This window comes from Perna viridis, chromosome 11 (genome assembly GCF_037379345.1).
Source record: "Perna viridis isolate PV_CMFRI_1.1 ecotype Kerala chromosome 11, ASM3737934v1, whole genome shotgun sequence".
Taxonomy (NCBI): domain Eukaryota; kingdom Metazoa; phylum Mollusca; class Bivalvia; order Mytilida; family Mytilidae; genus Perna; species Perna viridis.
In genome coordinates, this window is record NC_142455.1 from 26237423 (window position 1) to 26255552 (window position 18130).

The following is an 18130-nucleotide window of genomic DNA, read 5'->3' on the forward strand; positions in this document are numbered from 1 at the left end:
CAGACATATTTCAGTATTAATGGACAATAAAAATTTGAACTAGAATATGGTAACAGCTAAAGATTTTCAGCTTTTAGTATTTTTTTTTATTTTCATATTTACTAAACTTGAATAACAGTTGGAAATAAATGAAAATAAAGATAGTCTAGATGAAAAAAAAATAAATTAAGGTTTTAAACATTCAACTCTCTAAAAGGAATAAAAATATCATCTTCCCCTCTTTACCCAACAGGGAGATACATTGACACTACAGAGTATTTTAACAAATAACTGTGTCATGTTAAATAGATAAAAAGATGTATCTGGATATGATCTTTATGATAGCAGATGAGATAAATATGTGTGCGAGTTCAACCATAACTCACTGAAACCTGTTGAAACCAAACCCTGAACAATAAACAGTCTATATCAGAAACTTCTAAATTAATTTATATCAATGTATTTCAAACCTTTCTTACCCTACCGGTGCACCTGGTCAATGCTCCCAGTTTTTAGTGGAGTTCGAGTTGCTCATTTGCTTTTGTTACTTTGTATGTATTATTTTAGTTACTTAATGTTCTTTGTTGTGTATGTCAGTTTTCCATGTCTGGTCTTTGTCCCTGGATTACATTCTTTTGATTACCGCTAAAACCTTGGTTCCCTTGATTATTCTTTGTAAACTGAACACCTTGCTAAACAGAACAGATTTTATAGACCAAAAGGGAATCAGTTAGGTCAGGTTTGGCTGTAATCTACAGACATTACAATATATTTAATAGCAGGCAGTACCTATTAAACATATCATAGAAAAAAGAACAGTGAAATGCAACAAATGCATCAGTGTATAAAATAAATACAAACTGGTAAATTATTGTAGAGATCACAAAAAGGTCTTCAACAAGTGTAAACACCCCTTATGAAAGGCCAAGACAACTAAAGTAATCAATAACAAAGTGTCTTCAAAACAATCAAAAAGCTGAATTAAAGACTCAAAGACATGTTAATGATTAAGTAGCACTCCAGCTAAGAATCATGCAAAATGTGATACATGGTTGGAAAGCCTATATATTTTTATTTTTGATATTTTGTTTAAAATGCTTTAGTAAACAGAAATTAACATTTGGTTTTTCATATAACCCGTGCTCATAGGAGATAAAAATTATACAGAATGTACTGTAGATTTCAAAATTAAGGGAGATAACTATGTAAATGATGCTGAAATACAATAGAATCTACTGGATTTTCAATGTTGATTATCTCCTAAGAGCAGGCAGATTTGAATGAATAATTACACATTTCATAGTATAGACCCATAAAACAACTTAATTACAAAAATAAAAATATGTAGCCTTTTTTGGGGTGTATCACATTTTTCAGATTTTGCATGATTCTTACAAAGACTGCTACTTAACATCTCCTCACTACATGTCTGCAGTGGGCTTAAACCAGCTTTATAAAGCCTTATTCATATTACGGCAAAACAATAATATCTCATAATAAAAATTCTGGGATCCAAATTAAAAATACTTACCAGGTTTAACACAAACTTCAGCAGTAATGCCTCCTACTTCCATTGGACTTCCTGGTGTTTCAGGTACAAATGTGAAAGTGATACTTCCTGCTTCCTTATTTGGTACATTTACAGTTTCTCCGGGAGGGAAAGTCTCCTCCTAAAAGTGAAAGATGCTTGATTATACAAGTACGAGCAGAAAATTGCAGAAAAAACAACCATTAAATCAAATTCAGATTTGTTAACTAAGGTACAAAAATAGAATATGTGGTAACATTGTCAATGAGATAGTCTTCCACCAAATGCCAATTTCTGTAGGTCCTACTTCTAATATGTAGTATGATTCCACATATAAAAGAGTAATCAAAGGAACCAATGTTATAGCGGTAATCAAATTTTAATCTAAAAAAGGACTTTAATTTAGTATCTTTATCATGGACCAATGTGCACGATATAAATAATGCAATTAAACTGAAATCAAGAAAAGTTAACTTCACAAATTATTCAATACATTCATTACTACTCACCAAAACTGTATTTCCATCTTTATCTTTCACAGTAACTGTTACTTCCTTAACATTGGTTGTATCTGTCACTGAGATTTTATCAACTTCCTTTACTGTTGACAGTTCAATGGTCACTTCCTCATTTTCATCTACAGGTATCTTACCAACATTTTCAGGGGAAAGTTTGTTCTTTTCATCCTCAGTCAATGGATTTCCACCCTTTGTAACTTCTTTAACATTTTCTGATAGTGGACTCATATTTTCAACTTCATCACAAACTTCTGGAGTAGATGTAACTGGTGGAGTTGTTGTAGATGGTGTACCAGTTGTACTGGCTGATGTTGGTGCTGTAGTAACTATCATGAAAAAATACATAAGAAAGAGTAATCAAAGAAACCAAGGTTATAGCGGTAATCAAAAGAATGTAATCCAGTGACAAAGACATACAAAGTAACAAAAGCAACTCGGACTCCACTAAAAACTGGGAGCATGGACCAGGTGCACCAGTAGGGTAAGTGTCCTCAAAATTAGTTTGAACAATATGTCTTCTTGAAAACTCTTATGCTCAATCTTCATGATTTTTACTTAAAGTACTATATTGGAAGAAAGCGGCCAGTAAACCGTGAAAGAAAGTTCATTTTAGGGCAGTTACATCAAGATGGATTGGTATTGACTCTTAGCAAAATAGTTTACATGATAGCACCCATCAGAAGAAAAAAAAAACACTGCTGTCAAAATAATTTATCCTGATCACACAAATTATTTTAAGCAGTTCTTCCCAGAATGCTTCAGTCATAATACATTGTTGTAAATTTATGTTTGATAATAAAAATCTGATCTTCTCCTCTTACCCAACAATGATACACTATTTATAATATAATTATATTAAAAGACAAGTGGATGCTGGAAAGAGATAGAAATGGGAGTTTAAACTTTTAAGTCTGTCATTATTTATACTTTTCATAATAAAATCTTTACAATACTCTTATACATCAAGTGATTTCATTCAACTTGTTAAGTAACAATAATGTAACATAATATAGAAATTTTTTTTATCCTACTTCTGAAACTTACCAGGTTTTACACAAACTTCAGCACTAATGCCTCCTACTCCCATTGGATTTCCTGGAGTTTCTGGTACAAATGTGAAAGTGATGGTTGATGCTTCCTTATTTGGTACATTTACTGTTTCTCCAGGTGGGAATGTCTCCTCCTGAAAGGGAAAGAAACATTAAATCCTTAAATGGAGATGGCATGTATATCATTTGAAAAAATCACCATTCTGTTGGGGACATAAAAAGTTCATGCATTCAAGGTCAAATATACACTTCTTTCTACTGTAATATAGTTCAATCTATCACCAAAGAAAAAAACCAATTTGAATACAAACAGAGAGTTGTACTTCATTTAGGGGTCCAATGTTAAACTACATGCATAAATGTGCAATGCAATATTAAAATAATTAAGCAAACAAAAATTAGTTTCTGAAGATTGAATCATTTTATTGCTACTCACCAAAACAGTATTTCCATCTTCATCCTTCACAGTAACTGTTACTTCCTTTATATTGGTTGTATCTGTCACTGAGATTTTATCAACTTCCTTCACTGTTGTCAGTTCAATGGTCACTTCTTCATTTTCATTTACAGGTAATCTGTCAACACTGGTAGGCATTAATTTGTCTTTCTGGTCTTTAGTTAATGGAGTTCCATTCTGTGTCACCTCTTTAACATTTTCTGATAGTGGACTCATATTTTCAACTTCAGCACAAACTTCTGGGGTAGTAGTAACTGGTGGAGTTGTTGTTGATGGAGGGGTACCAGTTGTAATGGTAGTTGTTGCTCCTGTTGTAACTGTGAAGTGAAACAAAGGTAAATTTCTTTCAACAACATGGCTTTTTTATTCATTAAATACTCATTATATATCAAAATATTATACTGGTAATATTGAAATCACAATTCAAAGAAGTGACAATTAAATTAAGATTTGTAAATCCTAAAGCATGTCAAAGACAGGTTTGTCATGATTGATAAATCTTTGTTCTAGATGTTAGCCATAGATAATTCATGCAATAGTCCATCACAAAAAAACCTACCATCATAACAAATTTCATCCTGATTAGGCAAATTACTAATTCAGGCAATTGTACCTTAAATGATTTTAGTTACCCTGCACATATTTCTTCTTTCAGCCATTAATTACAACTGTTTGTATACTTCAACTATTTGTTTTCGTTTTTATTTGTTTATCTTTATTTTTCATATCTTTTTAATAAATTTAAATTCTAATAAATGAATGAGAATTGCAAACTGTTCAAATTTTGAATGCAATGCAAAATGCTTTCTTTTATTAAAAGACAATTAGATACATTCAGGAATGACCTTCATGATACAATCATATGCCTTACTTGTACAGAAAGGAATAGGAAATATTAATTTAAACTTTAAGTATAATTATTATAAATGCTGTACAATATTCTTTTTATATCAAGTGATTCTGAAAAAGCATGCAAAAAAATAATAAAAAATTGCTACATAAAACAAATCTTTAACCTCAATACTGAAACTTACCAGGTTTTACACAAATTTCAGCACTTATGCCTCCTACTCCCATTGGATTTCCTGGAGTTTCTGGTACAAATGTGAAAGTGATAGTTGACGCTTCCCTATTTGGTACATTTACAGTTTCTCCAGGTGGGAATGTTTCCTCCTAAAAAGGAAAGAAAAATTACTTTTGAAGTCCTTTGTTAAAGAAAAAATAACCAATCAATTTGTATTAATATTAAATGTGTTTAGTCAACTAAGATACAAATATTCCAATATAACATTTTGAGTGCTTTTAACTAAAGTATATAAAAAAAAAACTCATTCCAATTGAGACAAAGATTTCTATGCACATAAAATAACAGAAAATTAAAATTTTAACTAAAGATGATTAAAAAAATGCATCAAAAACAATACTTTTACTCACCAAAACAGTATTACCATCTTCATCTTTCACAGTGACTGTTACTTCCTTTATATTGGTTGTATCTGTAACTGAGATTTTATCAACTTCCTTCACTGTTGTCAGTTCAATGGTCACTTCCTCATTTTCATTTACAGGTAATCTGTCAACGCTAGTAGGCAGTAATTTGTCTATCTGGTCTTTAGTCAATGGAGTTCCATTCTGTGTCACCTCCTTCACATTTTCTGATAGTGGACTCATATTTTCAACTTCAGCACAAACTTCTGGGGTTGTAGAAGCTGGTGGAGTTGTTGTAGATGGAGAAGTACCAGTTGTAATGGATGTTGTAGATCCTGTTGTAACTGTCATGGAAAAAATGAATAATGCAGATTCTAAATGAACCAAATACATCACTAAGTGTATGTTTCATATACAACAAATTTGAATCAATATGATTTTGCATGTCTTATCATTCCTTTACTCCTTCAATATAGTTTAAAATGGTAAATTCCAACAAAAGAGGAAAACAACAACTGAAATCACATTTTCTATATTTCCAACTCCATCAGAAACTTCATATTTTCATATCGAAATTTATAATATATAAAACTGGTATTTTTTGTATTTAAGAACCACTGGGTCGATACCACTGCTGATGGACCTGAGTTCCCCGAGGGTATTCACCAACCCAGTAGTCAGACTTGTCTAACCCAGAATATCATATTTTATTTACCCTATTTATGAAATCTTGCAGTATTCCTAATTTTAAAATACGTAAAACACAAAGGCTTCATTCCTTGCATTACACATGGTAGAACCTCTTGGTGATGGATTTGGCTTCCTCTTCCGATAGTTTTGGTTATGAGTACTTCTTGTATACAACTAATATTTTGATTATGATCTTCCTACATATTTGATTTTAATGCTGTTGATGAGATGTTACTCCTTGAAACACGTGTACAGCATATCGAAATTTACAGTATATAAAACTGGTATTTTTTGTATTCAAATACAGTAAAACTTTCATGTACAAAACTCTGAATTATCAGAAAACCTCCCTGAACTACACACTTTAAACAGTCCTGTCATACCAATCAAAATGTATTTTGAACCTTGGAAAACCAAACAGCTCTGTAAACCAAATAATTCTTAAGTTCAAAAGGGCTTTGGTTAAGACAAGTCTGACCGTATTTAGTATTTTTTAAGTTTTAGAAATTTGCTGGATCACAGATTACATGTGGATATAAATTTTGAAGTCAGATATATTAAAGTCAATTCAACAAGACATTCCCACATGGGGATTATTTTGAAAAAAATATTTTCTGATCAGTGTGTAGTGGAAATTACCCACACACAAAAAAATTTCCACAATTCTAATAACAAAAAGCATTAAAAGCAATATTAATTACGAACAAAAATACATAAGATGTGGAAACATTCAGAAATGACATTTACAATGTCACAAAACTCATATTAAATGGAAAAATATACACTGTCATATTTATCATAATATCCCTGCTTTAAAACGTGGGTGGTAAATAGTGGTCATGATTTTGGTCTGTTCATTTGTCTTTTTGTCTGTTTGTCCTTCTATGCATTTTTGTAACAACTTTCTGATAATACACATTTTAAAATGTAAGATGCTGTTTCTCTATTTTTTTTAAAACAACAAAATTTTGAATTGAAGATCAAATTCTCCGAAACTTAGTATGCAAAAAAAAAAAACAAACTAGCTTTTATGATGTTACAATTCAAATCTAATTAGCATATGCCTTTTCCATGCACTACAAATGTTGTTCACCTTTTACGACATCAGCAATGATGTTACAATTGCATTTGCAGAGAATGAAGAACTCACTTGTTATCTGTAGTTACACAACGGACCAAAAAATGGAAAATTGAGAAATTCCTACTTAACATATTTAAACAAAAAAAAAAACACAACACAACCTGCAATAGTGTGCTAAATTAACAACAGTAAAAACACATGAAAAAAAAAAGTTTTTTCAAAACCATAACCTTACCAGGTTTAACACAAATTTCAGCAGTAATGCCTCCTACTTCCATTGGACTTCCTGGTGTTTCTGGTACAAATGTGAAAGTGATACTTCCAGCTTCTTTGTTTGGTACATTGACAGTTTCTCCAGGTGGGAATGTCTCCTCCTAAAAGATACAGAGGGTGTAAACAAACTAATAATATAATTGTATTCATTACAATAAACTTTTTTAGGCAGAATATCTTAAATTAAATACAACAAAACTAAATTTTAACACAGTTTCATTTCAGTATTCGATCAAGGTTTAATGTAATTGCATTAAATATGGCAAGCCAGATTATTAAATTTTAAAAATGGCCATTTCAAAAGAATCACCCTATAAGTACCGTAATAATACTCACCAAAACTGTATTTCCATCTTCATCTTTCACAGTAACTGTTACTTCCTTAACATTGGTGGTATCTGTAACTGAGATTTTGTCAACTTCCTTAACTGTTGTCAGTTCAATGGTCACTTCCTCATTTTCATTTACAGGTATCTTTCCAACATTTTCAGGGGAAAGTTTGTTCTTTTCATCCTCAGTCAATGGATTTCCACCCTTTGTCACCGCCTTAACATTTTCTGAGAGTGGACTCATATTTTCAACTTCAGCACAAGTTTCTGGCGTTGTTATAACTGGTGGAGTAATAGTTGTTGGTTGTGGAAGTGTTGTTTCTGTTGGAAGATGCTCTGAAATGCAACAAAGTAGATGTTAGGCTATACCAAAATTTCAAAAGAGTGTATTATACATGTAGGTCATTTACTTCACTGAAGCATTTAATCTAAATTATTTAATCATTTGGAATATTCTCTCTTGATTAGAAAGTACATTTAGCAGTAAAGGATATGCTTCTGGAGCACCAAACATTTTACTTATCTTAAGTTTTTATATGTAATTATATTTTGTCTAAATTGTGTATGTAAATCCTCTCTGTTTTCCTCTGGAAGGAAAAACATGTCTTATTATGCACTACTCTGCAGTTCAAGGTTATACATATAATCATGAGTGCTGAAGAATGATGTTCATTTTAAACCATTGAAATCTGATGTTATCTTGTTATGGTTGACAAAATTTCTCATATCTTTCCTATTTAAGCACCCTATCTCTAATATACATTTAAAATTTATGCTATTTTCCTATTCCATACAGAAATACTGAGAAGACTGACTAAGGACTGAAAAATTCAGTCTTGTTCACACAGCAAAAAGTGCCACACATGAGAATTTTGTGACCTGCAACGTGTAAAGTTCATATTTACACTTATGGCTATGAAGGCTGTTGATCATGAATATATAGTTAAACTTGTATTAAGTTACTTCCTAAGAAATACTCATCGTCACAAATCATTTAATTTACATGAAATGCAAAACATTGGGATTTTTTAATTATAATATGTTTGGGTGAAATGTTTTCTGAATAATCTACCAGATTCTTAGATAGGCTTGTATGCATTTCATTAGTAACTGCAAATATGACTGTGAACACACTGTAATCTGTCTAAACTGAACCCATTTGAACTGAAGAATCAGTTTGGTTTAGACTCTTCCTCAGTTTAAAAAGGATCAAATGGATAGATATGAAAAAAAATGTAGAATATGTCTGGTTTAAACTGGTCTTTGAGTTTTTACAACACATACAATGATGATTTTCAAGAAATAAGATTAGTCTATTCTTGATTAAATAATAATTATCTTAAAAACTTCTATTAGTTGTTTACTAGACAATTAAGAAATTTCATATAAATCTTTATAATAAGTTTGATAGAAAGATTACATCTCCTTCTAAATTGTTCAGTTAACTACCAAAGGAATGTAAATAGGTGATTGTTATTGATCTACTCTATTACTCTCCCAGTACATCATCATTGTATACCTTTTTAGTTTAATAAATAACACAAAAAATTGTTGGTAGTACACTCACCACATCCTGATACCACGATACTGTCAATAACCATTGGAGTGGTTAATCCTGGAGTCCTAATGATTGATATACTGATGAAGGAGTATTCTTGGTCTGTCAGAGGGATCTCTTGACCTGGTACACCTGGAGCAGCCTGTGGATATAATTGAAAATTATAAAGGGAAAACTGTCATATGATTTGTCTTCAGATTAAAATACATCATACCTAATGTATTTGTGTATAGATTTTCATAAAATTTTAATTTGAAAAAAAATAGATCCATTGATTTTGAGATAATTGAGCCTTAACACTGGAGATTTTGAACAAGAAAATGGTCCATCGGAACAATGAAAAACTAGTTAATACAATTTCTTCAAAATTGTAAAAAAAAAAATACTGTCACAACATTCTTTCATATTTTTACAAGAAAAATATGGAGTCATCAAACTGTTTTTATTATTTTTTATAAAATATACAGATATTCTGCTAAAATCAAACAAATAAAGGAAATGACTAGTTGACATGAGGATCACTTTATACCTCTTATTGGTCAAGCTTGGAATAAAAACAACACCCAAACAATCATTCCAAATCATTGATAAAGTTTTCAGCTAGTCCAAAGATTTGATGCAAATTGATTCTTATCATACACATTCAAAAATGCCACACATGAGAATCATATGAAATGCAGGATATGATTATCACATGGTTCAGTTTATATAATCACATGGTTCAGTTTATATAATCATCAGAAAGCTAATATTTACATATGAGAATCAAATGTTAATCATCATAAGATTATCACATGATGGTTAAATAATTGTCATATGAATCAAGAAACATATGATTATCATAAGCGACTTGCACATTTACCTGTGTAGGAAAGTTCGAGAAATTATTACTTACAGGAACAGAAGATGGGTTTTCTGGAGTCTGTGTCACAATGTTGATTGACTGAATATTGTCACCCTTAATAGTGATACCATTTATTGGAGTATTAACACCAGTCAAAGTTATGGCAAGAATGTCTTTGTCAACAATCAACTGTTTGCCATCATTTGGTTGCCTTAGTTTATCAATTGAGTTTGACAAATCAGGCTCATTTGGTGTATCAAACTGGGCATTTGTGATCAATGGTTCATCGATCATCAAATTGATCTTGACACATGGTGTAGTCGGTGTTGATGGTTGTGTTGTTGTGACAACTCCTGTTGTTGTTTGTGAAGCTGTTGTTGTCATCTCTGTGGTTGAAATAATGGCTGTTGTTGTCTGCTCTTCAGCTAAGGAATAAAAGATTTATAGCAATTTAAAGAAATGGGACAAATGATTGTGTCACATATTTTCTGTATGCTGCAGTATATCAGTATGATTTTCAGGATACAGAAAAAATACTACACCTGCAGATTAAATGAAAAAAAAATAAATGGAAAAATTATAACGTTGTCTTTGAATGAATGTCATGGAAACTGGAAACATACAATTAATAGATTAACTATTATAAATAGATTAACTCAAAAGTTTAGGTTACTCACCAGGTTTGGCACACACCATAACTTCAATTTGGTCAATAGTAACAGGTGATGCTGCATCAGTAGGAGTAAATGTCAATTCCAGAAATTTGATTGGAACTCCTGTTAAAGCATCCAAGCCATCTTCTACACCTGGTTTTAGTATGACCTGGAATAAAAAAAATACAAAGCAATTAAAAATTATTTTCAGAAAATATATTATTTTCTGTTCATTTCTACATGCCATTTAAAAAAAGAAATATGATTTGTAACATAAATTACCGAATATTTGTCATGTATGATTCAACAAAAATTGTTTTTCTTCATACCATTCAGAATCTCACTTATCAAAATTAATTTGTTGCTGCACAGTTTTATTAAGTTAATTCTCTTTTTTTGAAAAAAAATTTCTATACTTAAAATGGAAATAATAAATTTCGTGAAAATATTGAATATACCACCCTTCAACTTAAATATGAAATAAAACTTAATTCAAACAGTCAAGGGTAATACATTACAGAGACTTCTTTTCTTATTTTTTTTTAATAATGATCTTACTGGAGTTAGTTTGTTTCCGGTAGAATCAACAGGAACAAGATTTGCAGAGTTAAAATTCAGTCCATTCAGTTTAATACTAATGACATTGTCAGAGGCAGGTATCAACTCAATCTTTACTGGAGCCCCTACAGGAACTGATACTGGGGCATTGTCCTGATCAATAAGATTCTTCTCTTGAACACTTGTCAATGGGACATTGTTTACTGTTATTTTGAAATCCACATCAATTTTTCCACCCAACAATGATGCTTCAACACAAAATGGTGTTGTAGATTCCAATGGTGTTGTTGTAGAAATGACTGTAGTTGTCTGGTTTTCTGCAATAGAAAAAAACATAATATTTTAATCAAACACTAACCACTACATTATGGGGAAACAGGACAATAGAGAACAAATGCGAGTAAAAGGACAGGTTACTCAACCTCAAAATTATTACAAGGTTAGTGAATATTATAAATATAAAAAGGTAGAGCAATTTGATTGTTTTCACAACATCAATAAAAAGAGCATTGTCCACTTTTTGAAAAACCTTAACTTATTTCTTCTTTGTTGTATAAATTGAAAGAAAATTAATGCACCACAAACAATTATATGAGGGTCATGAACACCCCACCCCCATTTTAAGGCCCAACATTGTGAGTGAGCAACCTAAATCAAAGTTAAAAGATATACATTCTGGAAAAAAAATGAAGAACAAATCTCCTTAATGTATTCTCGCCTGAATATAACTGAAATATTGCTGCTCGGGCGTTAAACCCCAACAATAAATCAACCTTAATGTATTCACATCTGCATGGAATGCACATTCTTTGTGTTTGATTATATCAATCTAACAACATCAGCTTATAAATGAAGACAGTTACTTTGTTTAATTCATTTTAATTTTATTAAAGTATATTGTAATAAAGTAATACTATTAATATTTTCAATACAAATCTATCTAGGCTTCCGAGTGATTTAAAAAGTTTTCTGGGTAGAAATCTGCTCTTCAATACATCAATTTGTCCTGCCCTAGAAATGCTGAACACCCATATACTTTTTATGACACAGTTGTTTAGTATGAAAGCATAAGGTGGTACAATTTGGAGGTTAAAGTCAATATAATTGTCAGCTACTCAAACTAGTTCTTCCAAATACTTTCATTAAGACTATATACAGACCTGTCTATTGACCAATTTAAAAGATTTAATGAACGTAATACAGAGATAATCCCTATACAAAGAAAATAGACAACGAATAAAGTTAAATAACCAAATCTATATAAAATCAAAAGTAAGTGAACAGATTGGATTCCACTGAAAACTGGGAGCATGGACAAGGTGCACTTGTAGGGTGAAGATTATACATACCACATCCTACTTCATCAAGACCATTTCCACAGTCATCATGTCTGTCACAAAGTTTGGTTAATGGTACACATACCATAGTTTCACCACAATGGAATCCATGATTCTCTTGACATTCCTCCTCTGTGAAAAAAACAAACAATACACATTTTTTCTAAGTGGACATATTAACATCATTATGATTGTTTTCTGTCAAGAATCTTCTGAAAGTTTTAAACCTGAATCTTTATTTTTGGTAATAAGCAAAAGGGTAAATGCAATTTTAAAACACTTAATTTAAGCCCAATTTTACCATGATAAAATATTTTTTATGAAAAACTTTGACAGAGTTTGTTGGAAAAGAACGCCACCCTATTTCCAAACTGACTTTCACTAACTTTGATGAAATATGACCAATCAATATGAGTTCAGAATATAAATAAAAAACACACAACAGGTGCATAGTTTCCACCCATTTGATGGGATTAAACTTTCAGTGACAACTTTAAGAACATTTTCACAACAACATTGAGAAAAAAATTTGAAGACAAAAATAGTTTTGTACATATTTGATTTACACTTCATCAGATCAAATATGATTTTTTAAAGGTACCACTGTTGCAATCATTTGTCTACAATGCAAAAGCAAAAAAAAATGTACAGCTTTAAAAATAAAAAATTGGCTGTAAATCATTTGTCTATAATGCCAAAAGCAAAACATGGTGCTCTGTCAGCTTTTACAGTAATAAAATGGTTGTTAACTTACTCTTGGTACAATTTTTTTCATCCGACAGGTCTTCTCGTCCACAATCATATGAGCCGTCACATCTGTGTTTGATGGAGATACATCTACCAGAGTCACAAGTGAATTCATCCTTATCACATTCCACTTCTACAATAGAAAATGAAAACATGGAGTTAAAATAAACCATGAGATGACTGGAATAGAATTTAAAAAAAAAAAATGTATTTCTTTAGATATAACTTTTAGAAGTACATTCGTAATATCAGTTATGATAGGTAAAAACGTTTGTGTCAATTCCTGAATAGAGATACAGTTTTATTTGACAGTTATTTCATTGTTTACAAATCTTGCTGGATATGCTAGAGTAAAAACTTAATTTCTTTATAAAATAATAAGAACTGAAGAATTTTTTTATCAATTTGAAATAACATAGATACATCAGTTAACCATCAAAGTTTTATGTTATATTCCCACTTATGAAACAATATGAACTACATGTATCAATCCTTACAAATTAGTTTTTAAGAGGCTTTCTATCTAAAAATCAGGCAAATCCTATGATATGGTTGGCATGGCCTAATTTTTTCCCATTGAATTTTAGATTCCAATCTAATGTTTACATCATACAAAAGTTATGTATGTCAAAGGTTTTTTTTAATCAATAATGAATGGCTTAGAAAATGATTTAAGTACCAGCCCGCATAGAATTCAGACACTACCAATGGTAAAGTGATTCATGGTCTAGAAAAACACACAAACGATGCTTTTTTAGTCTACATATGCTACACTTTCACAAAGCAACAACCTTTTCTGTATTCAGATTTGCACTTTTTAGAAAATCATACATTAATCTCCTACTAAAAGCAACCAAATCAAGAACGATAACTCTTGCAAAGTGCAAATTTCATGTTCAATCTATATAATTTTTATCTCATAAGCGCAACAACCAAATGAAAAACTAAGACTGGTTACTGTGTCTGAACAAGAAATAAAACTGAATTTGGTGGGTTTTTGACATGCATGAATCACCTTCTGTCTAATTTTTAGAAAGACTGCTACTTATAAGTTCCCTAACAAAACACCAAATTTTGCACATAATAAAAAGTGATCTCCCTTTTTCAATGAATTTCAATGCTTTACAAGTAATTTATTTCTTTTTAATTGTAGCATCAAAAAAAAAACATACAACTTTGATAAATTTGTCATGTGCCACGTGCTGCCTGGTTTTGCATGGACAGCAGATGTAAACTGTAAAAACAATGACCAAAACATTTATCCTGATTAAACAATCAACTTTTTTAAATATTGATATGTTTTCTGAGTATATTGCAAACTGAATTAAATGGTCAACCCTAAATTCAGAGGCAAAATGAACTTTAAGGTTTCCAAAAGAGGCTCTAGTAACTACATGCTGTATATCCTGCTGGCCTTTCGTATATTTTCATTTAAACTCCATATACCACATTGAAAAACTTCCTAAAACAATCTAACCTGCTTTTTAAAGAGCAGGGCACATTTTAAACCATGAAAAATGCTACTTAATAGAAAACTAACCACAGTACATCTCATCAGAATCATCTAAACAATCTGACATGCCGTCACATCTGTGATTCTTGGATATACATTGTCCATTGTCACATCTGTGTTGTTCAATAGTACAGTTGTAGGCTGAAACATGCATTTTTATTCATAAGAACCAGTCAAAACTTCATACAATAAGTTTGAATTCTGAAATTTATAAGGGCAATTACACTATTACAAAACTTTCAAATAAAAAAATTAATTTTTGGTGTTTTTTGTGAATAGATAAGGTAGTATACAAAGCCACTGGAATAGTTTTGTTTGGCTTCCTTCATTTCTAAATGCGATCACAAAAAGGAACTTAATAAAAGGGTAATTGCATGAATATTGGAAGATATTGTCCAGAGTGGAATTTTACATTGCACAAACTAGCAAGTGCAACAACATTTTCATTCAATAAACCCTCCATTATATAACAAATGATACACTCTTATTTAAAATGTGATTTTGTAGTTGATGATGACAATACTTTGAAGCTATGTTGCACTCAACTCAATACCCGAATATATTGCACAGTAAATTTACCTTCCTTTTCATGGGGAAAACATATAATAATACTGCAAAGAGAAAGGCTTCTACTAACAAATACTTACTACAATTGGCCTCGTCAGAGCCATCTTTACAGTCCATATGGTGATCACATCTGTACATGTTATTTATGCATGTGTTGTCATTACACTGGAACTGATTTTCAGTACATTTCTCTTCACAACTTTCTCCAACACATTCAAATTTACCATTGATACATGTACTGTGAAAAAAGGTAAAATATTCATCAAATGAAAATAAATACATCAAATATTAACAAATTTATTTTTTTTAAAATATTCGTTATTGGTATTGGAAAGTGAGAATAAATTTGTGTATAACTATGATTCTTGATATGAAAAATATGCAAATTGAATAATCTATCCTTGCAATAAAATAATTAGCTAAATATAACCTTGTATAAAATGTCACTTACAGCCATTAACAGCTAGCTTTTGAAGAGTTTATAAACATGCCATCTCATTTACTTCATTAACAAGTGCTTATGATTCTTAACTTTTGTTCAACTTATTGACATTAATAAGCAGCTTAAAGTTCATTTTAATAAACTTTAATTTAAAACAGTTAAGTTGACTATAAATATCCTCTGGCCATGAGGAACAATTATTTTTGCAGTTTCGGACCACATATACAAAGTACTCTGTTGTATGGAGATTTTATGTTATAAGAAGAATATTCTGAACTTATTTATTTTGGTAATTTTTGTTGTTGAATGAAATAAAATAATTGTGCTGTATTTATCATTGTGAAAAATATGATTTACTTAAAACTGAAAGAAAAACCTGTCGTTTTGAACACTTTAACACAAAGGATGTGAGATTTTTCTCATCTACGATGTAATCAAATTTTCCAATTAAATAAAAAAATAGAAATAATTAATGCTGAAGGTTATTTATAGAAACTAATTAAACTAACCAATTAAGACAGTTGTCCATTAACAATGATGTGAAGGCAGGGTACTCTCTGTGGTTGTGTACACAGTTACACTGGCTGGCAGGTACACACATTTTCTTTCCATATTGAACTTAAAGTAAATAAAATTTTGTTTGGATTCTTTAATTGTTGTTGATATAAACATTTAAATATAATTCTTTGGCACGAGTAGTCTCTACTTTATCTGAAGCAAAAATCATCTTGAAGTTTGGAGCAATCATTTCTAAATTTAAGACTGAAATGCCCGTTTTCACCAAAACAGATGATTTCATTATTTTCTATCGCATACTTAAGAAGGTAGACCTAGGGTAAGGCACATAACTTTAAAAATCACTGATATGTTTGTATCATATTCAATTTCATCAAAACCTATCAAGCTTTCATTTGAAACAGAATGAAATCAATCCAACAGCTGGACAGAGGGTGGTGTATCAATGTGTATCAAAAGATAAGCCTTCCAAGCTGTCTTGACATTTTGTATGACATAAGAACAGATGGAAAGACAGTTGCGTACCACAAAAATATGCTAAAAAAAGACATGGTGTATTAAAAAAGTACATACCAGTTTCCACCATGCCATCTGGACAGAAACAACCTTCCATACAGAAGGAACTTTCACAGAATGAATCAGGTTCATCTCCTATATTTTTACATGTCTGTGGGCATGGTTTGGCACAAGCCTTGTACTCATATCCATACTCGCACATAATAGCTTAAAAGAAGATTAAATATTAACTAATGTTAGAAGAATAATATCATACTGGAAAATAATAGGACAAAGTCAAGAAAAACAAATAACGAATAAAAAATCTAAAAATATGGAAGACCAAAATGGTTTCACAAAACCTCTGTGAACTATTTCAATTCACAAAAACATACTTTAATGAGAATGTTTACCATGTTGTTCCTAAGAACATACTTAGTGTATGAATCCCAGCTTTACATCAATTAAAGTATAGGGAGAAACATATTTTCTTCTTTAGCATTAACAAACTTATTAACTAACAAAGCTTATATTAAAACTATTCCAATGAAGTAAAGAATGCCAAATGACTGTTTCCCTTATAATGTATGTTTTGAAGTACTTACGACAGAATTTTGGACTTCTCCATTTGATTGGTTTTCCTTGTTGGTTACATTTTTCGGCAAAGTTGGCAATGGCTGTACACAAGCATTCACAATCACCTCCCATGTCACATCTTAAATAGAAAAAAATTGATGACATGTGTAACTAATCATGACTACATTCTATATCAAATAAAGAAATAAAGCAAATGTCCACAGTCTACAACATCATAAATAAATTTAGATATATTTCAGTTTTTTGTGACATTTAGTTAGTGGCTTGAATGTTTCTTGGTTTTGGTGGAAACTTTTCAATGTTAGAAACTAAGAAAGAGACTTAATACAAGTAAATCAGTATATCTAAATTAATTTGGAACAGGATATAGGTTATGAATACATACTTGCATGAATCGTAGAGACATTCTTCATAAGCTGCAGTAACCAACTGTTCTGCCATAGCATCTCTACAGTCTTTGAATACTGCATCGTAAATGATACCACAGGAAGCCTGGGCCCATTTTTCTCTGTTTGGTGAATCCTGTAACAATTAAAAACAAGGTTTTGAATATTATTGTAGAAATTTTGTGCATTTTACGTCAGATATAAATATGATAAAAGTGATGATTGGTTCCATTATATAAACAAGGCTGTTTGTTGAAACACAAATTGTTAAAATATGTAATAGTGAAAAAAAGGGGGTAGCAAACCTCAAAAACTTCATTTTGCTGAAAATTAAACTTAACCTGCAGTTAAAAACCGAGTGCAGTTAAAAAAATCACTGGACCATTCTCAAGTTAACATCTGGAAACTGTTGGGGGATGAATAGACAAAGAACATGCAACTTTACTGAGTGTATCACATAATATTTTGGAGACTTGGTGAGGCGGGGTATAAAAATGACGATAGTATTGACAAAAATTGTTGACTATACTGGATTCCAGAACACTTTGGTTTGGGATAAGTTTTATTGTATTTCCTGTGACACCT

The 18130-nt window shown here is 30.9% G+C and overlaps 1 protein-coding gene across 1 annotated transcript in view; it reads right to left on the reverse strand.

Moving 5' to 3' along the window:
• Positions 1-18130, reverse strand: part of LOC148603521 (uncharacterized) — a 148397-nt gene that overhangs the window by 108688 nt on the left and 21579 nt on the right. The window contains exons 23-42 of the mRNA XM_088551446.1: positions 17545-17681; positions 17168-17277; positions 16641-16790; positions 16061-16169; positions 15190-15347; positions 14570-14683; positions 13037-13162; positions 12295-12414; positions 10946-11262; positions 10412-10556; positions 9786-10159; positions 8900-9032; positions 7340-7668; positions 6966-7104; positions 4966-5303; positions 4566-4704; positions 3511-3848; positions 3070-3208; positions 2017-2351; positions 1511-1649 (exon numbers count right to left, since the gene is read on the reverse strand). Of these exons, the coding sequence (XP_088407572.1) occupies positions 1511-1649; positions 2017-2351; positions 3070-3208; positions 3511-3848; positions 4566-4704; positions 4966-5303; positions 6966-7104; positions 7340-7668; positions 8900-9032; positions 9786-10159; positions 10412-10556; positions 10946-11262; positions 12295-12414; positions 13037-13162; positions 14570-14683; positions 15190-15347; positions 16061-16169; positions 16641-16790; positions 17168-17277; positions 17545-17681 (3889 nt within the window). The remainder of the gene's footprint in view (positions 1-1510; positions 1650-2016; positions 2352-3069; positions 3209-3510; positions 3849-4565; positions 4705-4965; positions 5304-6965; positions 7105-7339; positions 7669-8899; positions 9033-9785; positions 10160-10411; positions 10557-10945; positions 11263-12294; positions 12415-13036; positions 13163-14569; positions 14684-15189; positions 15348-16060; positions 16170-16640; positions 16791-17167; positions 17278-17544; positions 17682-18130) is intronic.